This window comes from Rhinatrema bivittatum, chromosome 6 (genome assembly GCF_901001135.1).
Source record: "Rhinatrema bivittatum chromosome 6, aRhiBiv1.1, whole genome shotgun sequence".
Taxonomy (NCBI): domain Eukaryota; kingdom Metazoa; phylum Chordata; class Amphibia; order Gymnophiona; family Rhinatrematidae; genus Rhinatrema; species Rhinatrema bivittatum.
Window position 1 is genome coordinate 331,934,621 of NC_042620.1, and position 27,725 is coordinate 331,962,345.

The following is a 27,725-nucleotide window of genomic DNA, read 5'->3' on the forward strand; positions in this document are numbered from 1 at the left end:
CAGACAAGCAGGTCGCAGTACCATTTGCCGGCCGCAGCGCACAGCTCCACGCGCGGCCCGTAACCCTCCCACCCCCCCCCCCCCCCGATGCAAAACCAGGGTTAGCGCATCCAAAACGCGCGCCCAGTCGCGCACGTAGGTAAAACAGTGCTCGTCACATGTAAATGCGTGTCAGGGAGGCTGTTATCTATTCCCCCCCGATGCGCACATTTTTACTCGCCAAAAGTAATGCCCGCCCAGAGCCTAAGTCATCCTGGTTCGGGGACCCCTGAAACTCAAACGAATTTTTACCGAGATTTCGGGAAAAATCTGGTTTTGGATTAGGCACGCACTTAACGGGAATCAGTGTGCGCTAACGTTAAAATGTTGGCGCGCGCTAACGGGAGTTAGCGCACGCTAACCCGGACTTCGGGATCCCCCCGAATTACAAAAAGACCCAAACTGTGGGAACCATAAGGTTTGGGCTTTGCCCATCCCTATTAGGAGTCTGACTCCACCTCTAAACCGGAGCGAAGTTTCTAGCGTTAAGGAAACTTCGCGTGCTCAGCCAGCGCGCCTCTCTGCTTAACGTCCTCGTTGGCATGGAAGGTGCATGCGAGGGCGCCGAGCCGAGCGCACATTTTTTCCACGGGTAAGACTCCTTTCCTGCGCCGGGAGCATCGTTTACCTGCCCAAAACGTTTCATTTAAGTGCGGGTCAAACCAGGCGCTCAACTTTAGTGCATCGGCCGGAGAGACAGGAGGGCTCCCTTTCTTCTGTTTAAGGCAAACCTGGTGTCGAGAAACTGAAGATCGCATTGGGGAGCTTAGATTGCAGTAGGGGATTTTATTAACTTTACCTCAGAAAAAAAACACTCTTCAGTATAATTATACATAGTTTACCATATTTTCCAAAGTCATTTTACTGGCGTGACCACGTCACAAGGATCCCTTCTGAAACTAATATCCTGTCACCATTTAGTGAAAGGCAAGGTTCGTGCCCCGCCTACCAACACACGAGAAGGGCAATGGTGAAATAATAAAGCCACTGACCTCCAGCACTTTCACTAATCGAGCAGTGCCTCCAAACTGGCTTTGAAATCTCTACCTTCCTTTTCTTTAATAAACGCCTGGCCATCCATCGCCCGCCCCGTTCTCCGCTGGGCCACTCTCTTCTCAGCCTTTGCATTGTAGTTTCTGCATTTCTCTAATTTAATTTCTCTTAATTTGATTCGACACCAATCACTTAATGCTGACAGAGGTCCCCTGTCCCCAGGAGGCAAGCGCTCCGACCCTGCTGTCTCCCGCGCTCTGAAGAATGGGCTTATTCCCCAGAGGACTCCTCGGGTTACCATCTCCAACCATTTAATAACAGAGCTGCTTTTAGGCCGAGGATTGACCCCTTCTTGGACCTGTAGGAGGAAAGGTTAAAGCCCTGCCAGCTGACCCCAGCTCACACCTGGTACTCAGTTATTTACCCTTGTATAGTGTGGCTGGGTGACCACTTTAATATGTTTGGTCACAGTTCCAGATTCAATCAATGCTTTCTTTAATCTTTCTTCCCCTGACCAGTTCTTTTATATTATAAATTTGCTAGAACACAGAAAAACTGCACCTTTAAATACAGATCAGATTTGACAGCCGGCACGAACATAAGAACATGCCATACTGGGTCAGACCAAGGGTCCATCAGGCCCAGCATCCTGTATCCAACAGTGGCCAATCCAGGCTACAAGTATCTGGCAAGTACCCAAACATTAACAGATCCTATGCGATTATTATCTCGAAATGATCAAACAGCTCTTAAACCAAATGGAATTGGTAATTAATATTGAGAAAACCGAATTCCTACATTTAGAAAGAAAGAACATAAACATAATTCAAACTCCAATAATACTCAAAAGCAATCAAAAAATCGATTTAGCCGAGAAGGTGTGCAACCTTGGTGTCATAATAGACACAGAGCTAAACCTCAAACAGCACATATCACTAAAAGTTAAAGAAGGGTATGCCAAACGTATGGTACTAAGGAAACTAAAACAACTACCGACATTAACAAACTTTCGCACAGTGCGTCCAAGCACTAATATTTGCGAGCACCGATTATTGCAATGCGTTACTGCTGGGCTTACCGTACACATCGATAAGACCACTGCAAATATTACAAAACTCTGCGGCGAGAATCCTCACAGGCAAAAGAAAACGAGATCACATCACAGATACACTAGCAGAACTACACTGGCTACCTATCAAACAAAGAGTTCAATTCAAAGCACTTTGCACAATACACAAACTGATCCATGACGAAAAAAGCAGAATGGCTGAACACAGCGCTGCGAGTACACGTCCCACATAGAAATTTAATATCAGCAAACAAAGCTCTCTTAACCATTCCATCTGTGAAAAGAGCAAGACTAACTCAGGTGAGGGAGCGAGCGCTATCACTGGCGGGTCCCACCCTATGGAGCTCCATGCTCCTAGAACTAAGACTACAGAGAGATTTCAAAATGTTCAAAACAAACCTGAAAACATGGCTTTTCAAACAGGCCTTTTACAAAGAGAACGATGAAAACAGATAAGGAAGAGCCGGCACAAAGCACCGAGCACATAATCTCCAGGTGCCGACCTGGAAATTATCTTTGTCACACTCTAAACGTAAATAACAATAAACCGAATGTACCCATCCAAGAGACAGGTACCAATGGATATCTTACGTCAGAAATCAAATAGTTCAGAACGATTCAATTGTCACCGATTATTAATGGCACCTTCTTTGTAAAGTTTTAGCTATTTTTTAAAATATTCGTGCCCTATTGTAAACCATTATGATGGTAAAGAACTTAATGACGGTATAGAAAAACTTTTAAATAAATAAATAAATTGATGCTGGCAACAAGCAGTGGCTATTCCCTACTGAGTAATAGCAGTTTATGGACTTTTCCTGCAGGAACTTATACAAACCTTTTTTAAACACATCCTCTGGCAATGAATTTCAGAGCTTAATTGTGCATTAAGTGAAAAATTTTTTTTCTCTGATTTGTTTTAAATGTGCTACTTGCTAACTTCATGGAGTGCTCCCTAGTTCTTGTATTATCCAAAAGAGTTCATAACCATTTCCTTCCAGTTTACAGTTTATAATAAAAGATGCAATAGAAATCTAAATTCCTTTACTTGCCTGCTGGAAGTAGCTGGATTACATTTCTTTCTTTTTTTTTTTTGACTGTTTGATCATTATATGTGATGTAGAATACAATCGTTTCGAGTTATCAGAATCCATTTCTTGTTAAAACGGTATTACTTTAAAATAAGAACATTCCCCTAAGGTATCCCACCTTCCCTAGGGCAGTATTTTTTAAACATGCATGCATCTGCTAATTTGAAGTTCTAAACTACACTCCTACTAAGGAGTGCAGTGGGGTCATGGCTTCAGCAGTCTACCGAGTCTTTCTATATGCCAAGCTGTCAACTGATGCAGTAAGGCCAATCAAATAATTTTATTTTGTTATACAGAGAGGAAATGACAGACTCCTATTAGTGAAGGTCCTGGAGCTCACCGTTCTACTCCTCTGCTTTCATCATGACCCCCCCTTACCAACCCATGAACACAAGGAGCAGAAAAGCAGTGGCAGTCCAAGCAAACAATGTTCAGAAGAGCAGTAAGAGCATACAGAAGGGTGTTCCAAAAACTGGAGTCTGAGAGTTGTGTGTTAAAGGGTAGACATTGCCCCCTGGGCATGGTCTTAAAGACAGGAAGTCATTTTAATATAGCAGAGGAGCCCAGAAGATTCTCCTTTTTTTTCCCTAGCTCTCCTCCAGGGAAGGTGAATTCGAAGCCCTCGAGGAGATGGGCAGCTCGGCGTCCAGGAGGAGTCCACTGAAAGGATGAAGAGGTTGTTTTTAGTGAAGGGGAGTACATCCTATATTGTTGGTTTATAAGAGGGATTCCCTTATCCATCTTAGAGATGGATTTACTGTCTGGAGCAAAGGACAGCCGCCAGGCTTATGAATCTGCATCACGAGTTTCTACATCATGAAGATACAGAAGAAGCCTAGAACATAAGGTGATGCCATACTGGGTCAGACCGAGGGTCCATCAAGCCCAGCATTCCTGATTCCAACTGTGGCCATGTTCCCAAACATTAAATAGATCCCATGCTGCTAATGCTGATAATAAGCAGTGGCTATTCCCTAAGTCAATTTGATTAATAGCAGTTTAGGGACTTCTCCTCTAGAACCGATCAAAACCATTTTTAAACCCAGCTACACTAACTGCCCTAACCACATCCTCTGACAACGGATTAAAGAGTGTAATTGTGCATTGAGTGAAAAAGATTTTTCTCCAATTTGTTTTAAATGTGCTACTTCCCAACTTCATGGAGTGCCCCCTAACCCTTGTTTTGTCTAAAAGAGTAAATAACCAATTCACATTTACTCATTCAAGTCATTTCATGATTTTATAGACCTCCATTGTAGCCCCCTCTCTCCTGGGCGCACGATTCTTTATTTTAATGAGGGGTTGGCGTTAATAAGGAGGCGCTGGGGATAATAGCATGTCCCTAGCGCCTCCTTATTAACGTGGCAGTGGCTGTTAGCGGGCTCAAAATATGTAAACCCACACCTACATATCTATTTAAAAAGTACACCATTGATGATAAAAAATATTTATAAAATTTTTCATTAAACTGTATATTTTTGAATTATTTTTGAATTATTTTTATTAATAGGAGGAAAAGACTTGAGATACCAGAAGGGCTAACTAAATGTTCAGTCATAAAAACCTACTTTTGAAATATGATGCCAACCCTTTTGAATATTGAGTGATTGTCAGCGGGCTCAGACAACCAACGGATATTAAAGTCGGAGGGTGTACAGAAAAGCAGTATTTTCTGCTTTTCTGTACCTTTTTCCGGGTTGCTCAGAATTCAATGCCTGCCCTCGGGCAGAGGTTAATTTCTGAGAGTAAAATGCGCGGCCAAATGCTTGCTACACGGCGTGCTCAGCCGCGTGCGCCGTATTGTATCGGCCTGTCCGTCTGTAAGGACTGTTAGTACTGAGCCTGTCAGCCTCCACCACGGGTGTGGCAGGCAGCCCGTCTGCAGTGTTTTCTACAGCGGATCAGCTCTCAGCCCTGCCTTGCAGCTGAGAGATAATGTAAGTAAGTTAACAACTGAGGTAAGCTGGCTAAGTTCTGATCTGGGTTCCCCCCAAGACCATCCTCTTCAGGTTAAGTCTGAAACAGTGTCCATCCTGTTACCTCATATATCAGCGTGGAGTTATTTGTATTTCACTCAGGCCCAGCATGACCAGGTATGCATACTATGTATTTGCACGGGGCGGCAGACCTGGGGGGGGGGGGGGGGGGCCAGCAGCAGGAGGAGGAGGGGCCGCTACCAGACTCCATCCCACTGGCGGCTTTAAGGAGGAGGAGAGACTATGGGCCACTGGCAGCTGAAAATAAGAAGCCACAAGGTTCTCGCCAATCTGTGTGCGGCCCCCCCCCCCCCCCCTTACCAACACAGAAAGGCCGGCGGGCCATGGTGGAGCTCATCCCACCGTGGTCCGAAGAGAACAGGCGGCCGGCGGGGTTGTGATGGAGCTCATCCTACCACAGCCTAAAGAGAACAGGAGGCCCGCAGGGCCGTGATGGAGCTCATCTCACCACGGCCCGAAGTCAGGAGGCGGCCTGCGGTGTTCATCCCACCATGGCCCAAAGAGGAGGTCGTGTGTGTGCGAGAGAAAGAGCCTGTCTGTGTGAAAGCTTGTGACTGTGTGAGAGCCGGTGGCTATGAATACCTGAGTGTGTGTGTGTGTGCGCACACCTGTGAGAGCCAGTGTGTCACATATAGGCTCTCACAGGCACGCACATACACACAAAGTGTCTAGGAGAGAGGGATTGTGTATGTGAGAGCACAGGCATGTATATGAGAGGTAATGTGTTAGTGTGTGAGAGAGAGAGAGAAGAAAATGTTTGTGTGGCTCTACCTCCCACAATCCACGACAATCTGAGGGTGCCTGGAAATCAAAAGATCCCAGATATGGAGAGCAGGAGGTTTTTTAAAATCCTTATTAGTTTTAATTATTGGGTGTAATTTGATGTTTCTGCTGTTTTGAAATATTTTATTGTTTTTGGGGGAAATATTACAACAATTTTTTAATTATTGGATTTTTTTTATTCATCAGATGTTTTGAAATATTTTATCGATGTTTGGGAAATTTTGGATATTCTGTTCATTAACGCTCATTAAGTACACTCTCCTGCTTCATTATCGGCTTATTGCTCTCTATTAAATTCATACCATATCGCCATCCAGGATTACAAGCGTGCTTTCTACTCCAAATGTATTCACATCGGCTACAACACCAAAGAATTGTTTAGGGTAGCTAAAACTCTGACTAATCCTTCCCCAGGCTCGCTCTGTGCGTTTTCAATTCCTACATGCAGCTTTAATTGTACTGATTTTTTTTAATCACTTCATAGGCAAAATCTCCACTCTTTCGGCCTCATTTTCCTCTGTCCCAGATTGGCTCCCATCAGATTCGATACTTCCCAAACCTGATGGAATGACTTTGAATCCGTTTCCTCTCTAGAACTAGGGCAGATCACCTCCAAATTAAATCCTGCTTGATGCTCCTTGAATCTTTGCAATATGCAATATCTAAGAGGATTAAAAACACTTTACTACCATCTCTATGTACACTAGTCTATCTTTTTCAGAGGGTTCACTTCCCGAACCACTTAAGAAAACAGTGGTCAAACCTCTCATCTCCTTACTTCCTTTTCTGAGTAAACTCATTAAAACTAGTGTCCTTATCCAATTGACAGATTTCTTGAGTCTAAGCAAATTCTGGATCCCCATCAGTTTGGAGTCAGAAAATCCGTAAACTCCGGATTGCTAATTCTATCTTTGACTCATTTAGAAGAGGTCTCGACTCATGCCACTCATGGTGTCGTTAGATATCATAGCTGCATTTGATACTGTTGATCGTGCAATCCTACTACAACGCCTGTGGCATTTCTGGAACGGTTATACAGTGGTTTTCTTCCTTTGTGTCTCGGTGATATCAGCGTGTCGAGTTTAATAATAAGTCTTCTCAATGGACCAAAGTTACAACCAGACTGCCTCAAGATTCGGCACTTTCAGCTATCTTTTTAACATGTACCTCACACCTTTGTGCAAAGTGTTAGCCAAGTTATGCGAAGGTTATAAACTGTATGTGGATGACATTCAATTCTTTGTTTGAGTGCATCCTTCATGGACAGAAACAGTTGATTTAGTGAACTTATGTGTAGCAACCATTAAACGATGGCTATTCTTCAACAAGCTATCGCTAAATCTATCTAAAACGCAATGTCTGTTGATCCAGAATCCTTTGTCTAAGATCTTTCCCAATTCTATTGTGATCTACCACATTTCTATTTCACATGAAGTCATCTATTTGTAATTTGGGTGTCTTAATTGACCGCGCTTTATCCTTTATTCACTCAAATAAAGGATAAATAGAATCAATGCAGGATTTTTCAAACTTGGAGTGCTATGTGGCATTAAACACTTGCTAGAGAAAGCAGATTTTCGAACAGTGGTGCAAGCTTCCATTCTACCCTTAGTAGACTATTGTAATTCTACGCTTCTTGGGCTTCCGGCAGTAACGTTTAGACCCCTCCAACTTCTGTTGAATGCCGCGGCGTGACTTATCACCGGCACGAGCAAGCGCAAGCTCATCACACCAGTGCTCTTCAAGTTACACTGGCTTCTGGTTACAGAACACATTAAATATAAGATTGCAACCATCACCTTTAATTGGATTTCCTTCGACACTTCACCCTGGAGCAATGCATTACTACAGCTCTATTGTCCGTCTCATCAGCTCCGTTCTGCACAACAGGGACTGCTAGATGTGCCCTCACCATTGCATGCCAGGCTTGGTGTTTCCAGAGATTGTGTCTTCTCTGTGGCCACCCCTGTTATCCGGAATTCCTTTCCCAAAACTCTCCAAATGGTAGCAGCACTAAGTCCTTTAAGACTCTGTTAAAAACATGCCTAGTCAGATAAGTATTTTATTAAGTCCGCAGAAGTTCCCCATGCATTCAGTTTTAATGTCACTGTAAATTTTGTTTAGCGTGTCTCACGGAAATATTGAGATTGTTTCTATGTACATCATCCAGGATATGGATGATTAAGAAATCCAAATAAAGATTAATTGGTTTGAAATATTTATTTTATGAATATGATTGTACTATTATGATTTATGTTTTATATTTCTTGATTTTATTATTTAATGTTTTATGAAGAATGGTAATGTTTCTATTTTTCCTCTGCATTTAGAGGCTGGCTTGTTGTGGGTTCCAGTTCAGGTCTTCTTAGCATGTTTCTATTTATACTTTCTGGTCTCTTTATTCTGAATTTGATCAGGATCTATCTGTGTCCTGTATATGTGACAGACATGAGACATGTAATTTCTGTGTAGCGATCTATAGCAGCCTGGCTTGATCTGTTTTCCTAATAAGAGGTGTATTGGTGTTCTAAACCTGGTGCAATATGGGCACAGTAATTGTTCGCATAGGGCAGCAAAGAAGTCAGCACTGGCCCTGAGCTCTGTGAGCTCATGCATTTTCCTATGTTGTGTAAGGGAAGGCACTGGTAGAATATGAACACAGGGTCCCCCCTGTTTACTGGGCCACTGCTTTAACCAACTAAGCCTCGGCTGCACAAATATGGCCAGAGGCAAACCATTTGGGCCACTCTCCTTAATACAGGAGGATCACTCTGTAGCCCCGCAGGACATTGAGCTGTATTGTTACCAAGCTCCGAGATAACCGTGCTCTGCTAATTATCAATTAACCAGTGCACTGCAAAATGTTTGATGCCTACTTCTGCGGTAGCTTTGTGGTGTCTGATTATTGCTGCTGGGTTAGCCCTTGAACTGCAGGTCCCCTATAGTTCTACCTTTGCACAGCCTGAACTAATAAATCTTGTAGTGATATTATACACGGGGCACTTTGTACACATGTATATTTCAAGGTTTCACCTGTATGACTGCAGTGTCCCAGAGACAACCAGAAACCAGTACCACTGCAGAGGGCATGGGGATTACCATTCTTAACCAATTAGTCTTGATTCTTTTTGACGCAACCGAAACATTGCTCTCCCTCTTCAATGGCTAAGGAGGGAGTGGAATTGGGATTCAGACAACCAGCGCTGGGCCCTGACCTTTACAGTCCAGGATACCGATACACAAACAGAAGGGAAAAAAAAGCACAGGACTGCTTTCATGGCCAAGTCCAAAAGCAAAGTACATTCAAGCAGCATTGTCTGAATTATCAATAAGGCTGTAAAAAAAAAAATATTACCAGCAGTAATTTTGTTATGGGTTTGACAGTTGCTTGGTTTTCATTGTAAATGTTATTATCCTTAACATAAGGTTTGGGGGTAACTGGCAGTTACTACCCTTAAACATGGGGGTAACCTGCATGGAGTGGCAGCTACTACCACAAGAAATTGCTGGGAAGACTGGATGCTACTTAAACAGCTATACACCCCCCAAAAAAACACACCCTTCCCATAATCCCCACCTCTCCAAAGCACCCCCCCCTCCCACACACACACACTAGACAAAGCTCTACATCCCCCACATCGCTAAATGCAGACCCCTACTGTCCTCACCCACCCACCCACCATCACATCTATACCTCTTCATACACTCACACCCTCTGTGCCCTCCTCCCCACCACAGCCACAACCCACACACAAACCTATGTTGGAAAGCATTCCTGAAGCTAGGCCTCCGCATGCTTCCCTTACTTGTTCTTTACAGACGTATTTACAAAATCCACTCCGCAAGACATGCACCTCACATCCATGTTTGAGACAACTGTGGTTGGAGCATCAACACCCAACTCCTCTAGAAACACATCTGCTTTGGGGAAAGGCCACCACAGATTAACGGTCAAACACGCAGAGTGTGCCGGGGGTACGCATAGCGGTAGACTGAGCCCCCTTCCCCCACAAACTGGCTGAAGTGACCCGAAGCACTTGGGAAGGGGGGGGTCCCTACATCCCTTCTCAGTATCCAGATTCCCAAGGCCTGATTACTCAGATGAGGCACCAGTAAACAAGACAGATGGACAGACGCAGCTCGTTAGGAAGGTTCAAGGTTTTGCCTTCAGAAACCTGAAAGGGGAGAGAAAAAGTCGCTGAGAAGATACAAATACAGGATAACCACAGTGGTTAAAGTAAGACTAATGATATCCAGGACCAAGGAGCTTCTAGGAGTTAAAAAGGGGGCAATGAGAACTTCGTATTTGCTCAAATTCCAAGATGCAGGTCATGGCTATCAAGTCAGACCACTCCGTCTGCTATGTAATTTAAACTGTTATTAAGACCAGCATTTCAAACAGCGGAGCTGCCCACCCCTTGACCCTGTCTACCAATGTCCACTTTTTATTTATTTTTTTTTTTTTTACTATTCCATCATTACCCCAACTGCATTAGGATTGGAATAAAGGCCATGCCCGTACGCAGGGGACACGTTGAAACTTTTAAGCAGTCTAATTATCCTGTGATGTATGACAAGCTGTCAAAAGAGTGCCTGAACTGCAGTCCAGGGGAGGAATGTGCTTGGGCTGGCTCATTTCTTTTAATTCCCTTCCTGGAGAATTCAGAAGTATTGATTTAACATAGGAAAGTCAGGGGCACATCTTCCACAGAGCAAGAGTGCTGGTAACTTTCTGTGTGCTGAGTGTTCAAGGCCTTTTGATACTTGAAGGAGAGCGGTCATCACTTCAGAGTGTATTTTGGAATCTAACTATACCATCAACTCTTTTTGTTTTTCCCAGAATGTCATGGTTTTGTGTTATGTTTCACACAAATACAGCAAAAATGTGGCACTCTCTATCAGAAGCCCAAATGAAGCTGCGTTCAGGACTTTTAATGCTACTGCGGGTTTTTCCATAAGACAGCTCCAGAAACCCCACTTGCCTTATCTCGTTTTTGCATACAGTTATGAGGCTGGGTGCAAAATGTTCATGCTGAATGCAAAAACTTGTAGGTGAAAAAAAATGTATTTTTTTTTTACATTATTTCCCTACATTTGTTAGGTTCATATAAAATGCTCCATGGCGTGCCTCTTCCTTCTCAAGCTTTACATTTCAGATTGTGGAAGCATGAATGCTTACAAATTTTTTCTGTGTGCTGTAAAACCCTAGATTTTTCCACTTTGATGCAGACTCAATGCCAAACACAGTCTATGTCGGTGAATAGATGCCAGACCCTTGCGAAGATGCTGTGTGGTTTTTGTAACATAGATACCAACATAGTAGATAAGATGACTGATACAGACACAACTGGCTCACCAACTTTGGATAAATGGAGCATTTCCATTCCCAAATGCAACCCAACTGCAACCCCTCCTACTTCTTCCACCCATGTTTTTTTATCCAGACTCTCTACCACCATATCGGACCCCAAACATGCTAGGTTAGAGGTGCCTGGCTTTACCATCGCCGTTTGGTAGGGCCATATCAGATCTTTCATTCCTATAAGTCCAGTACTTAAACCCAAAACCCATGCCACGTTCCATGCCTAGTACCAGGTTCTGTAAAAGTCCCCACAGCCACCAACACTAACGAGGTTGTTGCCCAAGAAAATCCAGTCTCCCCATGATCATTGATGTTTGGGGTTTAACCATGGCCCTTCTTGGATGTCTAATTTACTGCTCTTTTGGGTTGCAACTACTGCTCCATGCAGATTATCCTAGTGCTTCTTTACAATCCTCTTGTCAGAGATCTTCAATGCTTACCCCAATTTTATTTTATTTTATTTTTTTTAATTTTATTACTGTATTTGTCTCCACAACCTCCTCTGGAATTTAGGGGAGATAATTGACTCTGAACTCAGTCTAAATAAACACATCAACTTGAAATTTAAAGGAGGCTATCTTAAGTTACAAACTCTTAAACCCTTACTGGACCAAAATAATTTCAGAACAGTCCAAGTTTTACTGTTCTCCAGCATTGATTACTGTAATTCTCTATTCTTAGGATTACCAAAAAGCACAACTAGACCCCTATAAGTTCTTCAAAACACAGCAGCTCGTCTACTAACACAAAAAAAAAAATATATTACACCAGTTTTGATCTCGCTACATTGCATAGAATACAAAACTCATAGTTAAGAATTGTTCTTTTAAGTTTTCTTGACTTTTATGGTATTGTTTTATGTTTATTTTATGATACTGTAAACCGTTGTGATGGAACCTCTCTAAACAACGGTAAATACCATTTTTATAAATAAATAAAATATTACATTCATCTACCCCTTTCTGTGAAAAATTATTTCCTGATGTTAGACCTAAGTTTACTACCCTAGACCTTCATAGCATGACCTATTGTTCTTCTGTATAATTCCTCCTGAAAAAGATGTGTTATTTGCATGTGATTTATATCTTTGAGGCATTTGAATATCTTCACCATATACATAATTTGTTCTCTCCTCAGCAGTAAACATAATTAGGCCCTTAAGTGACATTTTGTAAAGCTTTAGATGTAGCTCCTGCACTATTTGAATAGCTTTTCTCTGGCCTGCCTCCAGCCTGTCTAAATCCTTAGGGAAGAACGACATCCAGAAGTGGACACAATATTCTAGGTGAGCTCTCGCCAATGACCTGTACATAAGCATTATCACCACCTTTTCTGTACTGGTTAAGTGTCTCTCAGTGCACCCTAGCATTACAGTGAATGCCTGCATATCAAATCATAGACCACCGGGACCAATCAAAAATGGTTATATTTCTTCATGTGCACCCTAGCATCCTTCTGGCTCTGGCACCCACCTTATCACACTATCTTGAAAACACCTCAAGGTCTCTTTCCTGCTCAGTGCACATCAATATCTGTTCCTCTATCATGCACTGTTCCTTTGATTTCTGCAACCCGAGCACATGGCTCTGTATTTTTTTTCCCATTGAATCTTAACTGCCAAGCACTCAAACACTTCAAATCTTTAGGGTTTCTTCTCATTCCATCTACTCCGTCAAGGGTGGCCACTTTGTTGAAGATCTTGGTGTCATCTGTAAAATGGCATAAGCATTGTCAAGTTAAGTGAACATACTGATAAGACATGCGAAGAGAGAATTTGAAATGAAGTTGGCCATAGAGGCAAAAACTCATAATAAAAACCTTTTTAAATATATCCAAAGCAAGAAACCTGTGAGGGAGTCGGTTGGGCCATTAGATGATCGAGGGGTTGAAGGGGTTCTTAGGGAAGATAAGGCCACTGCAGAAAGACTAAATGAATTTTTTGCTTCCGTGTTTACTAATGAGGATGTTGAGGAGATACCAGTTCCGGAGATGGTTTTCAAGAGTGATGAGTCAGACGAACTGAACCAAATCACTGTGAACCTGGAAGATGCAGTAGGCCAGACTGACAAACTAAAGAGCAGCAAATCACCTGGCCTGGATGGTATGCATCCTAGGGTACTGAAGGAACTAAAAAATGAAATTTCTGATCTATTAGTTAAAATGTATAACCTATCATTAAAATCATCCATTGTACCTGAAGACTAGAGGATGGCCAATGTAACCCCAATATTTAAAAAGGGCTCCAGGGGCGATATAGGAAACTATAGACTAGCAAGCCTGACTTCAGTGCCTGGAAAAATAGTGGAAACTATTCTAAAGATCAAAATCGTACAGCATATAGAAAGACATTGTTTAATGTAACACAGTCAACATGGATTTACCAAAGGGAAGTCTTGCCTAACAAATCTGCTTCATTTTTTTGAAGGGGTTAATAAACATGTGGATAAAGGTGAACCGGTAGATGTAGTGTATTTGGATTTTCAGAAGGCGTTTGATAAAGTCCCTCATGAGAGGCTTCTAAGAAAAGTAAAAAGTCATGGGATAGGAGGAGATGTCCTTTCATGGATTACAATTTTCTCAGTGGAAAAGGGTAAACAGTGGAGTGCCTCAAGGATCTGTACTTGGACCGGTGCTTTTCAATATATTTATAAAAGATCTGGAAATGAATACGACGAATGAGGTTATCAAATTTGCGGATGATACAAAATTATTCAGAGTAGTTAAATCACAAGTGGATTGTGATACATTATAGGAGGACCTTGTGAGACCGGAAGATTAGGCATCCAAATGGCAGATGAAAATTAATGTCAACAAGTGCAAGGTGATGCATATAGGGAAAAATATGCCCTTGATGTAGTTACACAGTGTTAGGTTCCATATTAGGAACTACCACCCAGGAAAAATATCTAGGCATCATAGTGGATAATACTTTGAAATAGTCAGCTCAGTGTGCTGCAGCAGTCAAAAAAGCAAACAGAATGTTCGGAATTATGAGGACGAGAATGGTTAATAAAACGGAAAATGTCATAATGCCTCTGTATCGCTGCATGGTGAGACCGCACCTTGAATGCTGTGTACAATTCTGGTCGCCACATCTAAAAAAAGATATAGTTGCGATGGAGAAGGTACAGAGAGGGGCGACCAAAATGATAAGGGGATGGAACAGCTCCTCTATGAGGAAAGGCTGAAGAGGTTAGGGCTGTTCAGCTTGGAGAAGAGACGGCTGAGGGGGGATATGATAGAGGTCTTTAAGATCATAGTTCTTAGTTTTTTAATTTACTACCCTCTTAAGCCTTTCTTTCCAGCTGTTTAAGCTTCCAAGTTTTGCAGTCCTTGTTAAATGTAACTTTGTTTCTCCTGATTATAATAAGTTGTTTATGTTTACTGTTTTTATGTCCCTGTTCGATGTAAACCGACCTGATAAGGTATTTAACCTTGAAGGTCGGTATAGAAAAATGCTAAATAAATAAATAAATCATGAGAGGTCTTGAAAGTGTAAATCATGAGAAGCCTTGAAGTGTAAATCGGTTATTTTCACTTTCAGATAATAGAAGGACTAGGGGGCATTCCATGAAGTTAGAAAGAAGCACATTTAAGACTAATTGGAGAAAATTCTTTTCCACTCAACGCACAATTAAGCTCTGGAATTTGTTGCCAGAGAATGTGGTTTGTGCAGTTGGGTTCACAAAAGGTTTGGATAAGTTCCTGGAAGAGAAGTCCATTAATTGCATCACTAGAATGGGATCTTCTTGGTGTTTGGGTAATTGCCAGGTTCTTGTGGCCTGGTTTGGCCTCTGTTGGAAACAGGATGCTGGGCTTGATGGACCCTTGGTCTGACCCAGCATGGCAATTTCTTATGTTCTAACCCCTTCACAATAACAAAGATATTGAACAGAACAGATGCCAGGACAGATCTCCAACGTACTCTTTCCTCAGAGTGAATTCCATTTACCTCCAACCCTTTGTTGTCTATCACTCAACTAAATTCTAATTCAGTCCACTCCCAGCCTGCTGTTTATTTATGATACTCCTATAAAGCACATAAGGACATAAGAAATTGCCATACTGGGTCAGACCAAGGGTCCATCAAGCCCAGCAGTCTCTTCCCTCCTTTTAGCTAGGAGGTATGCTTCGCTTCTTTTTTTTTTTGCACTTATTTATATTCCGCTTTTCAAGCACTTCACAGTCTAAGTTGTTTTGTAGCTGAGGCAATAGAGGGTGAAGTGACTTGCCCAAGGTCACAAGGAGCAGAAGGGATTTAAACCCCAGGCTATTCCTCCACACGTATTTTGTTTTCTTACCATTTTATGTTGTGTTATTTTTTCTCTCATTTACTTCTGTTATGTTTTATCAATTTATATTTATTTTAAATATATTCTCAAATATATTTTCAATGTTGTAGTACTATTGGTTTATTATGTTTTTAATAGTCTGTTTACAATTATTTACTAGTTTAATCATAGATATTTAAGATTTCTTTATAGGAAATACGGATATTTATATAGATCGCCCTGATGCAGACACTGTTGAAACATGGCCATGTCAGGTGTATTGGATCCATCACTGTGTTAATTTTCCATTTGATTTTTTTTTATTGTATTTATGCTTTTACTGATATTTGTAATATTTTATCTTATGTTTTGATTATTAATATAATTTATTATCCATTTATTACCTTTTTGTTAACCACTCTTGTTTTCCTATTTTCTAGTTCACCTACTTCTCTTTTTTAATTTTCTGGAATAGAACAAGTAAATGTAAATCCATTATATTTACTTTTTCAAAAAATACAAAGACTAAGGGACACTCCATGAAGTTAGTAAGCAGAACATTCAAAACAAATTGGAGAAAATTCTCTCTCACTCAACGCATATTTAAGCTCTGGAATTCATTGCTGGAGGATGTGGTTAAGGAAGTTAGCCCAGCTGGGTTTAAAATGGCTTCCTAGAGCAGTCCTTAAACTATTAACCGAATAGAAAGGGAAGATAATTTTAAAACAAGCATGCGTGCATCCATATACGCAGCTTTACGGACGCACACTCGCGCACACATGTATGTTATATTGTGCGTGTAAATGCATGCACAGTATATAAAATACACAAATTTTCCCAATAACATGTTTGTGCATCTAAAAGATACACAGCATGTATTTTCAGCATAGCTGGATAAATCAAAACTTACCTGGCTTATTGAATGCAAAGTTTAGATCTTTCCGGCTAAGTGGTGGCAAAGCTGGCACTTAGAAAAGTCTAAAAATTATGGCACATCCCATCAAAACAACACTAAGTAGAAGAGCCCTTTCCACCGCAGGCCCATTACATTGGAATTCACTCCCTCCAGACCTCAGGCTCGAACAATCGACACCCACCTTCAAAAAAAGACTTAAGACCTGGCTATTCAACCAAGCATTTTCATAACCCATTTATCCTCTCACAGACCACAACTGAAGAATTCCTCCCCTTGACACCTCCTCAATATCCTTCCATCAATAATCTCCCATGCGCACTTGCTTCTCCGAACGAATTTCACGACAGTGACTTTAGGTCTTTCCAAGACAACTCCATTGACTTCACATTCTGCTCTTATAAGCTTTTGTTCTTATAAGCTATTTGTATATAATTTGTTCTCTCCCTGTTCATTGTAAGTTATTATCCAAGCTTCACTCTCCCTGTTCTATGTAAGACATTATAAATTACTCTTTATATTGTCATTGTAATTGTTGAAATGTGAACCGAAGTGATTAGTAACATTGTTACCTGAACTGCGGTATATAAAACTGTTAAATAAATAAATAAATAAATAAAAATGCTACTTATCTGTCTAAGTTGCGCTATTTAAGACTTATCTGGCTATTTAAAAAATAATTTATAGCCTCCTATGATTGGGGTGGGATACAGTAAACACACAAATATGACAAGCAATTAAAGCCTGTGCAGCCTCTCAGCACAGGGGAGCCGTTCCACCCCCTTTATCATTTTGGTCACCCTTCTCTGCACCTTTTTCTAGGCCCACTATCTTTATTCCGAGGCTGAAGTTAGAAGAGATTTTGGGGGCCACTGCCACCTGCAAGCCAAAAGTAACATATTCTAAACCTTAAACGAGTCGGAGCGAAGTGGCTCAGGATTTCACTGAGGGGTCTTCTATCCAAATGTCAGAAGAAAGACAGACATGCAACTAGCAGCAGAGTTTTACTCTCCATCACCTTTTCAACAGTACAGAACGATGCTCATCCCACCAATGCTCCAACATTTGCTCTGAAAAAAATTGTACAAAATTGTTTGTGTAGTTTTTTCTTTAAACCAGGAATGAAAATCAGTTCGTTTTTATAAACTGAAATTGAACTGGGCATGAAAGGTGATCTCAGAAGGTACATAAGAAATCAGCAGCTGCCCTGTCCGGTCTCAAAATGTATTTTTTATTTTTTTTTTAGAAAAGTTGTGAAACTCCCCAATAATCATCATCACACGCTCTTCCTATACGGATTTCTTCTCAGGCTATAATGCAGACACAACCTCAGCGAGAGAAACTTTGTTTTAATATAAGAAGAAAGACCATCGGAACAGCATTCTAATTTCTAATAAATAACATCACCATTACAGAAAATAAACAGTATATAAAAATCAAAAAACGGTCCCCTCATTTTAAATAAGAAAGTCAGCAATAATATGAAAAAGGAAATACATAGACAAACCACTTACAAAAAATACAAATATTAAAAAGCAAAATATACAGGGCATATAAGTCACTTAATGAACTAATAAAGGTCTAGTATTAAGGTCCCATGTACAGCGACACTGGTGTATCATATCAAAATAATTTAATTTTTACATTTTTTTTTTTCCAACAAACGAATCTGAGGGGAGGGAAAAAAAAAAAAAGATATTAATCAGCTCCTATGAAGAATATCACCCAACATGAGTTTATCGATACACTTTACTGGATTTTTTTTCAGACCCAGCGTGGTTTCTTGAACGTGAACAGGACAAGCTTGCTTGTGGTCAAACTCACGAGTCCAAGCCACGGAAACAGAGTGCCCAGCTCCCCATGTAAAGCAACCATCCAACAGCCCAGACTGATCCAATGTTCGAAAGAGCTCTCTCTAAGAAAGGCATTCGCTGAATTTTAACTTTAAAATTAGTAACTGGGAACTTGTGGTTAAAATCCCCCTGTGTGTAAACATCAAGTTTGTTAATTTCATTTTTTATGCACTTTATCAGTCTTCAATCATTCCTCAGGACAAGGCAGGACGGGGGGAGAGAGGTGGGGGTAAGAGAACGACAGCTCACACACTGTAGAGGGCGGCAGCGAGAGCATCTTTGCGTAAAACAGAACAGCACCATTGAAAAAAATAAAATACACAAGAACCATATGCACATTTCACGAATAGAAAACGTAAACCATATAAAAATAAACTGACTTTTTAGTTTGTGGAAATATACTTCAAATGCAAAAGCAGTTGACAATAGGACCCAAATACAACTTTTATAGCAGTTAAGATATTCCGTTAACATCGCTTAAAATCATTTCTGTTTGAAGAGCAGACCAGCATTATGCTTATCCCCTTAACAGTTTTAACATAAGAAAATGAAGACAAATTCCAAGGAACATTGCATTACATTAGAAATTACAGTCCTGGATGCTACACAATGCAATCTTTGTCTGTTAAAAATAGCCCTGAAGCATTCTTGAACCCAAGTTCTCTTTTTTCTTTAAATATCAGCGTGTCCAAAAAAAAAAGTCATGCCACCTCGTTTTTCATCTTGTAAAGACGATACTAAGAAATCCACCTCTTACACCTGCAAATCGGTCGAGCTCAGACTAAGAACCCACTCTATTACTTACCCCATCCAAGAGAATTAGCGTGAACCATGTGCCCCACTAGCCAAGAGGCAGCCAAATTCCAAAAAACAGATGAATGAAGCAATAAAGCTTTAGTGCTCTCCGATACGTTATCTTCACCATCATCTGCCAATGCACCGAAAATCAATCTCCCCCACCACCACCACATTTATGCTGGGTGGCTGCGCGTGGATGAAATGGATAGCCACGGCAGTGTGAAGAGGCGGGACTACTAAAGGCCCCACCCCCCTCATATCTTCTCCATGTGGTAAAATACTAGTATGCCTCATGCAGATAAAAATCTCACACTACAAAGATAATTCAAATGCACCAAACACCTCTGTAGAAATAAGCTTCTACATAGATGTGGTAATGAAATCTTTCCCAATTGTTCCTGGAGGAAAGAAGAGGGCATGCATATCAGCTCCACTAATACCGAACGTCACACGAGACTCGACAGGGAAGACGTTTTTTCACCCACTTTCAGCTGAGCTGAAAGCCCAAATCACTTTATAGAAAATGACCAAATGTCCCAGGCTAATTAATTTTGGTCCATACAGCACTTCCAACCAGTAACCCAGGCATGAGTAATTCATTATCACTGTACTAAATCTATACTCCCCCACCCACATCTTAAAGAGAAGACGTCAACCCAGCTAGGGCATAAAAACATTATTGCTGCACATCTATTGCAATCCCTTAAGGTCAAAACTGAAACTTAACATTTTGGAACTAGAAAAATACTCGCGACAGACATCGTGTCAGACGATCAAGCCATGGGCTGTTAAGGGCCCCCAAGGTAGGTGCTACGGTAGGGCATCAACCAGTTCTTTCAACCATACCTTCTTCCTGGCACCGTCAAACACTTGTGTTTTACACAACGGCCAAAATCAAACACTGCAAATAAAGCTGGAGGAGGACCATCTTTGGCGAGCAGGTGCAATCACACAAAATGTTCAAAACAAGAACATTTTAAAACGTGAGTCGTTTTGTGCCGAGTGAATTTAATTTAGCGTTGTGTTATGGATACGGTTTTTTTTTTCTTCATGCTTTCCTCTTGGCTAGAGAGAAAAAAAAATAAAATAAAAATCATGCAAGGCCTAATTTAGGCTGCTTTACATTTTGTATTCAAAATAAAAGAATACACTGCGCATCTTACTATGAAACTTCCTTTCAAAGAAAAAGGAACTCCATTGGCACCTAAACAGCGATAGCTATAAGTCAAAATAGCCTTTTCATTTTTACTTAACTCAAATCCCATGCATCACAGTGCCTTATTCAGAGGGAATTCAAGAGTATAAAAGGGATGAACACTGCGCTTCATTTTGCTTACCCATTTTTCTACAGAAGACTAGTAAAAGATATTACACGGCAGACGTCCCATTTCTCACAAAGAGACAAATATAAAAAAGTTATAAAAGTGGCACTGGCATAAATGTTTTCACAGCCCCTACAAGGTCATCCTAACCTGCAAAATGGTGTCTTACAATGAACTGAAAGAGTAAAATCTCATTGTAACCATCCCTGGCTCCTAAAGTTATGTGGCTAACTTGTTTTCATTAGATCCTACTGAAATATATCAAAATTGGGGCAGGGCTGAATCTGTTGACGTGTGGACCCCCTTAATATGCGATGCATATGCCACTCTACTTCCTGCCTCCCCACCCCTTTGCCTTTCGATTCTTTCCCATCTGCCCCCCCCCCTCCACCTTCACCACATGATCGCCCCCCCCCCCCTTTTCCACCCACAGGCAAAAGGAGAGCAGCCAGCCCCGTCTTCCCTACTGCTGCCTCCTCCGCCGGCTTCCATCTGTGGCCTGAACGCACGGGTCCCGCATGCTCAGGGATCAGACTGAAGCAGCAGCAGGTAAGAGATGGCGAGGGGGGGGGGGTGTAGGATCGCCCCCCACTGGGGACAATCCGATTTACTATCCATGTCTGAAACTGAAAAGTTCACTGTAGGAGCAAGCCCTGAATCAGTCAAGTTCCATTTTGGGGGACCAGCGAAAGTGAAGGAAATCATTCAGCTTCTGGGCCACGAAGTAGTGCTGGAGTACTTCTACCCTACATGAAATACCCACCTGGACGCTCCCACCATTAGTTCAAATCCTAGCAGCATTTCTCGTTTAGTAAATCATAACCGATGAACTGTACAGATTACAGTTTTAGGGACATTCTCCATTACCGGAAGAAAGAGCACCCAGGCTACGCTATAGCTGGAAGGAGCATCAACATGGGTTTAGAGAAAGCCTGCATGTTTCTGTGCCATAAACCTATTTCCAGCAGATTTATCAACTCTTCCACATTTATTTACATTCCTCATCAACTCGGGGGGGAATAGCTAAAAGTGCAATTTTATAACAAAAGTACATGGGGAAAGTTAGCTCAAGGCTATTGACAGCTAAGCATATTTTTTCTTAAATGAAAAAGGGATAATGTCTCAGGGCATTCCCTAAAACATATTGCAAGTTAGACTGGACACGAAAGAAGAAAAGTATTGAAATCTGCCACCGATTGATTATTTAATTCAGTCTCAGATCTTGTGAGCAGGACCCATTCATGCCTAAATGCTTCACCTACAAATAATTTTCAAACAATTTTTTTTGCTCGCCACTTCTCCTTTAGCTGCACCCCTCCTCGCCACAGCTTAAAGCAACCAAAGAGTTACTGTTACATTCACCATAGCTGTTGACCCATTTTCCCAATAATGCGTTCCCATGTTCAATTCTCCCTTTCGGTGTCGTTTTGTGAGAGCTTTCAAACCGCTCAGCATAATTTGCTGAATGCGTTAAGGTTTCTGCACTGCTTGCACTGCAGTGGGGCATTCTCTGAGTAGCACCTCCGGGCTTACACTTCACTGGGATTTCAGGTGACTGAGAAAAGCAAAGTCCGTGAGGTAAATCGACTGCTTTCCTTTCATCCAAAGGTAAGACAAGAGCAAACTTTTTAGTTACGCTTTCTCTATGATACCTATGGGAGTCTGAGACCTCATGGTGTTGTCTACCATTGGTGTGGAGAGGTAAATGAGATGGTCTTACAACCTGCCTAGGGCTCAGAGGTATGGGATTACTAGCTCTTATGTCCTGAAGACTCCAGTCAAAATCCTGCCTTCCATACTTGGGTGCTAAAGACATGAACGACGTATCTATTTCAGACTGCACAGATCTGTGTACGTCCTTTTCCAAAGCAACCGCTCCAACGTTTGAAACAATCCCTCCCCAACCCTTCAGACTTCCTGAGGGATGGTCTACACTGTAGTGGTAAGCGCCTATCCGACTATTGATCCCATACCCTACAGAATCTTTGCCCTCCTGTTTAGCTGAAAGTTCACAGGATTTAAGTCTACTCTTTGACAAACGCATGCTGGTAAATTCAAGCTCCAAGCTTTCCGTGTCAAGTGATCTGCTTCTTCGATTAAGAGACAACGGTGATGGCATAGAAGGACTCAACTGATAAAGGCTTAGGTGACGGGGAAGACTAGCAACACCCCAGCTGCAGCTGTGGAAAGAACTCTGGGTGCCCATGTGACATACTCGATCATCACATTCAGCAAAGGACTCCTTTTGCACATAGCTATTGTCAAAGGTCTCAAAGGATGTAGCAATCTCATCTGTGTTCATGTCCATCTGCTGGTCACATTCGCCTTCGTTTTCAACATCAACGACATCAAAAGTGACCATGGCTGGAAGAGCCTGGAGATTCTGTGTGAAGGAAGAGCCTGAATGAGAACTGCCGAGGCTTTCAGAGAGACTGGAGAAAAGAGTTCCATTACTGGTAAAATCCACCAGTGCTTGAGAGAAGCTAACCACCCGCTCACATTCACTTTCCATACCATTTCCCCGATTGTTAGCTTTTCCATTTCCTGCTACATCTGCGTATTCACTTTTCCTACAATTATGGTCATCTGCATGTCTATAGGCTGAATACGTCCCAGGATCTGTTTGCCCAAGGCCACTGTGTCCCTGTGTTACTAGCCCTTTTCCATCCAAACTAGAATAGAAAGCAGAGTTTTTTGTTTGCTGATTAAGGCATTTTCCTTGTGCTTTTTGGCCACAGTTTTCTCCACAACATTTTTCCAAACAGTGCACTGACTGGAAGTCTCGCCTGTTTGGATTTTCAGGATCAGAAGCTGAAACCCCATTGTTTCCAACAGTTCTGCATGAATTTTGCGAGGCAACTTGTTCCTTGTCAACATAAATCTGTTTTACAACTGCATCAGCTGATCCCCTCTTACATTCAACATTTTGTTTCTCTTTGGGACATTCTGGAGTTGGATGTTCCAATCTTGCTAAAAGAGGTTCTCGTTTCAGCTCCCAATACAAGAGCTGGTTTTGAATTTCTGCCAATCTTTCTTCTTCTGTCTCCATTACTCCTAATTTCTGTCTGGTAATCTGGCTTGGATTCTTATCAACAGAAAGTCTGAAGTCTAAATAGTGTTCAAAAATCTCAGTACAAGGTGCTTTGCTTTCAAAAAACACTTCCCCGACAGGAAGAGGGCTCAGACTATCATCTGGCTCATAGAATTCATAAAGTGCGTCACCACTGTAACTGTCTCTTGGAAGACGCTCCTTCTTAATATCATGGCCATCGCCTGATTCATCTTCTGGTCCTGGGGTAATGGAGTCATAATAGCCTTCATCACTATTAGGTACTGATTCTTGCTGATCACTTTGTGGTGTCAGGTCGGCAGTGACCATAACAGTTCCTTCAACAGAGGAGTGCATAACATCCTTATGCAAACCAGGAGGCACATGCTGGGTAGAAACAGCCTGAACTTCACCAAGATCATTCATTGCTTGTAAAGGTTCCCTTTCATAGCTTACATCTGTTTCTGTCACACTCTCCCATAACTGCTGAAGATATTCTTCTTCAATCTCATCAGGTGTTGCCATTTCTTCTCCCCCACCCTGGTAAGTTACGAGACAGGAGCTCCTTTTGGTAGCTTCTCTACTTCTCTCAATGGAACTTGTGCTCTCTGCAATGCTGTCAATATCCTGATCGGCAATGATGTCACCACACCCAGTGAAGGAATCAAAACTTTTAAGGGATGTCACATCACTAAATACCAGACTAATTTGATCTGCAGAGGGGATGGAGGGCAGGTTGTTGTCCACATCATTTGTGTTTCCAACATCAGCAATGACATTGTGTTCAGAATCTGTACAAGTAAGTTCTCCAGCAGTGTTTACATCTGGGCTTCCAATTTCACTTTCAGCTGCTTCCCTATGCATTTCATTAAGTACTTGGGAATTTGACAATTTTCCAGCATCACTTGCTAAAATGTCGTCTTTTCCATTTGAGCTATCTGTATATGGTATAGTTGCATGGGCATTCACTTGATTCCTTTCAATGGCATCTTCTGGAATTTCAGACACTGCCCCAGATGTTTTGATCACTTGCTCAGTACTCACAGCACTTACAGTGTGCTCACATGGCTCCACTTTCTCCAAATCAAGGTTTTTATTTTTTTTGTGACGTCGAATGCTGCTCAACAGTCCCTTCAGCCCTTTCTTTGGTCTAGGGAAGGATAATGCTTTGTCTTCGTTAATTTTCCTATCAAAGACTTCTGAGCTCCCCAAAGGCAAGGTCTCGTGGCTGCTGAAATCAAATTTGCTACCAGTATCAACGACCAAGTGAGCACTCTTTGAGTTTGGCAGAACTTTTGCTCCATCGGTTTCCTGCCCAGGAAAACCTGTGTCGCCAATGATCGATTCGGCCCCACCTTTCCTACTCTCACATGCGACATCAATGATGCTATCGTAGGTCTTGCTCTTACTGACGCCCTTCTTTGAGGGTCCCTTCCCCTGGCTTTTACTTCTTCCAATGAAGAAGCTTGGCAGCGTGCAAATGCTTCTCCTTCCTCCAAAAAACTTAAATGGGGTTTTCTTCAGTTTCCCAGGCTGCTGCTGTTCCGTTATGGCAACGGAAATATGCTGCTCGGGTGGCCTCTCTGCTGCTTCCCTCTTCCTATCCAACTCCTTGCAAGCAATGGGTGAAAGCTTTGGTTTGTCCGTCTTGTCCTGGCTGCCGGCTTCCATGGCAACCACTGAAGGTCCAGGTGTGCTTAGCTGGAAGCACAGAAAGCAGCAGTAGCTGATTTTTCTTTAGTATGTGCAAATGGAAGCAGCATCATTGATCTAAAGGAATGAGAGCGAAGAAAAAAAAGAAAAAAAAGTTAAATCTGTTTGTTCTTGGAGTGGCTAAACAGTTACAAGAGTATTTACTTCAAACTCAAGCAAATTCAAAATAGAAGCTGCTATATTCTATACTTAAAGTCAAATACTTAACCCATATGTTGTTTCAATTTACAGTTTCACTTTCAAAAAAAGAGTTCATTTTAAATGTAAAGCAGATGAAGGTTATTAATCTGTTTTCGATCCAAGGTTCCAACAGTTGAAAAGCATCAAATACAAATTTTATTCTGTCAAAATTGCCACAAGTTATTTGAAATAAATACAAATGAATGGTTATATGAATAAAATACTTTCTGTTGTAAGATAATTCTGGACAAAAATATTTGGTTAAGTGAGGTACAAAGAAATACTGCAGAAAACAAAATATATGCTTTTCTAAGCATATCATGCCATGCAAGACTAAATCCTGCCCAGTTGCATCAAGCTTTGTTAAAATCTAGTAACCCTCTCATGCAATACTGTAACACACTTGTAATTAGTGCATGTCCCTACTGCAGGCGGCAAAGATTATGATGATATGAGAGGTGGGAAATTGTGGAATTGTATCCTGAATTGCCTCGCTCACCCCAACCCCAGCTCAGGAGACCATGTAATCTCATTACCAGCACCCTCCTACATCTCCACTTGTCTAACTGTAAAGGGTTTCCTTTTAATTGATGGACACCTCTCTGGGTTTTGGCTGTTGCACATCTTGTGTGCAAGTGCCTGTGCATGAGATGGGTAAAGTTAGTATCAGACTGCCCAAATCTACTAGACTAACCAGGTAGCCTGGATTCTCCAAATCCTTTTGCAACATTGAAAATGTACTGCAGCACATCCTTTGCAGGTCGATTCAGAAAGCTGTACATTGAAAAGCATGTGCTGAAATTCAGCACTCGGTTTCCTAACATACAAGCTACTTTGCTTCCTAAATTCTCAATGCAGTAAAAGCTAATGCTCGGCTAAAACATCAGGAGTTAAAATGTGCCTTCGGCACAGGCAGACTGCACATTTTAACTCAGGTGAGTGGGGAAAACATCGCTCCACCAGAGTCGGATAAATGAGAAAATACGAGAAGATGACAAGTTCACCAATTTAAAATATTCATGTTTGGAAGGCAGGGTTTCTTGCCTATTACAAGTGTTCTCCAGAGGACAGTCGTCACACATGGGCGACATCTGATGAAGCCTGGCAAGGAAAACATGTCAAAGTTTCTAGAACTTTGACTAAGCTTCTCTAAGCATGCTCACACATGCAAGATACCACACATCCTTATGGCGTCTCCTCGGTCTTATATCATAGAATTTAGAATAATAATAAAATAAAGAAAAAAATCCACATGTTGGAAACCCAAATCCGCAGAGTTTCGTGAGGACTGACACCCTTCTGTCCTCGGAGAACACCTGTTATGGGTAAGCAACTCTGCTTTCTCCAAGGACAAGCAGTCTTCACATATGGATGAATCCAATGGGCGCAGCAATAGGCTCGTTTTATTGGTAACGGGGGGGTGGAGGGGGGCAGCCTGAACAAAAATAGGCCCTAGATGGGAACAGAGTTGGTCCTACATCTCAAACAAGCTCCAATCATGTCTGTCAAACCTATCGAAACTATAATGTGATGTGAATGTGCAGAGGGAATTCCACATTGCAGTTCTGCAGCTCTCTTCCATGGGTACTGCTTGCAAGTGGGCTACTGATGCTGCCATTGCTTGAACAGTGTGTCTTGACATGGCCCCCAAGATGCAATCCTACCTGGGCATAACAAAGAAATACAGTCTGCTAGCCAATTAGAAAGCATCTGCTTGGCAACGGTGATCCCAAACTTATTCCTGTCAAAAGAAGCAAAAAGTTGGGTGGACTGTCTATGGGATTCTGTCCGTTCTAGATAGAAGATTAAGGCTCTTTTGCAGTCCAAACTGAGCAGGGCTTGTTTGCCTTGGTGCGAGAATGGGCCTGGGAAAGAATGTTTGCAAGACAATGGAAGTCCAATATCACCTTAGGCAGGAACTTAGGGTGCATATATAAGACTATCCTGTCATGAAAAAAAAAAACAGTGTAAGGTGGATAAGTTAATAAGGGCTGGAGCTCGCAGACTCTGCATGCTGAAGTGACTGCCACCAAAAATATGACCATCCAGGTTAGGTATTTCAGGTCACAGGAGAGCAGCGGCTCAAAGGAAGTTTTCATCAACACCAAGCTGAGGTCCCAAGGCAAAGCGAGAGATCTTAGAGGAGGCTTCAGCTGAAGCAGGCCATGCATGAAACATACAACTATAGGCTGTTCAGAGATAGGCATACCATCTACACCATGGTGATATGTGCCAATCGCACACATGAACTCTAAAAGTTGGTCTTCAAATCAGCTTCCAATAGGTGAGGAA

The 27,725-nt window shown here is 41.8% G+C and overlaps 1 protein-coding gene across 1 annotated transcript in view; it reads right to left on the reverse strand.

Annotated features, from left to right (window-relative positions):
• Positions 1-20,894: 20,894 nt before the first annotated feature.
• The window catches only part of LOC115094542 (APC membrane recruitment protein 1-like), a 32,816-nt gene continuing 25,985 nt past the window's right edge, over positions 20,895-27,725 (reverse strand). Inside the window, exon 2 of the mRNA XM_029607697.1 lies at positions 20,895-25,310. Coding sequence (XP_029463557.1) covers positions 21,795-25,211 — 3,417 coding nt within the window. The 5' untranslated portion in view covers positions 25,212-25,310 and the 3' untranslated portion in view covers positions 20,895-21,794. The remainder of the gene's footprint in view (positions 25,311-27,725) is intronic.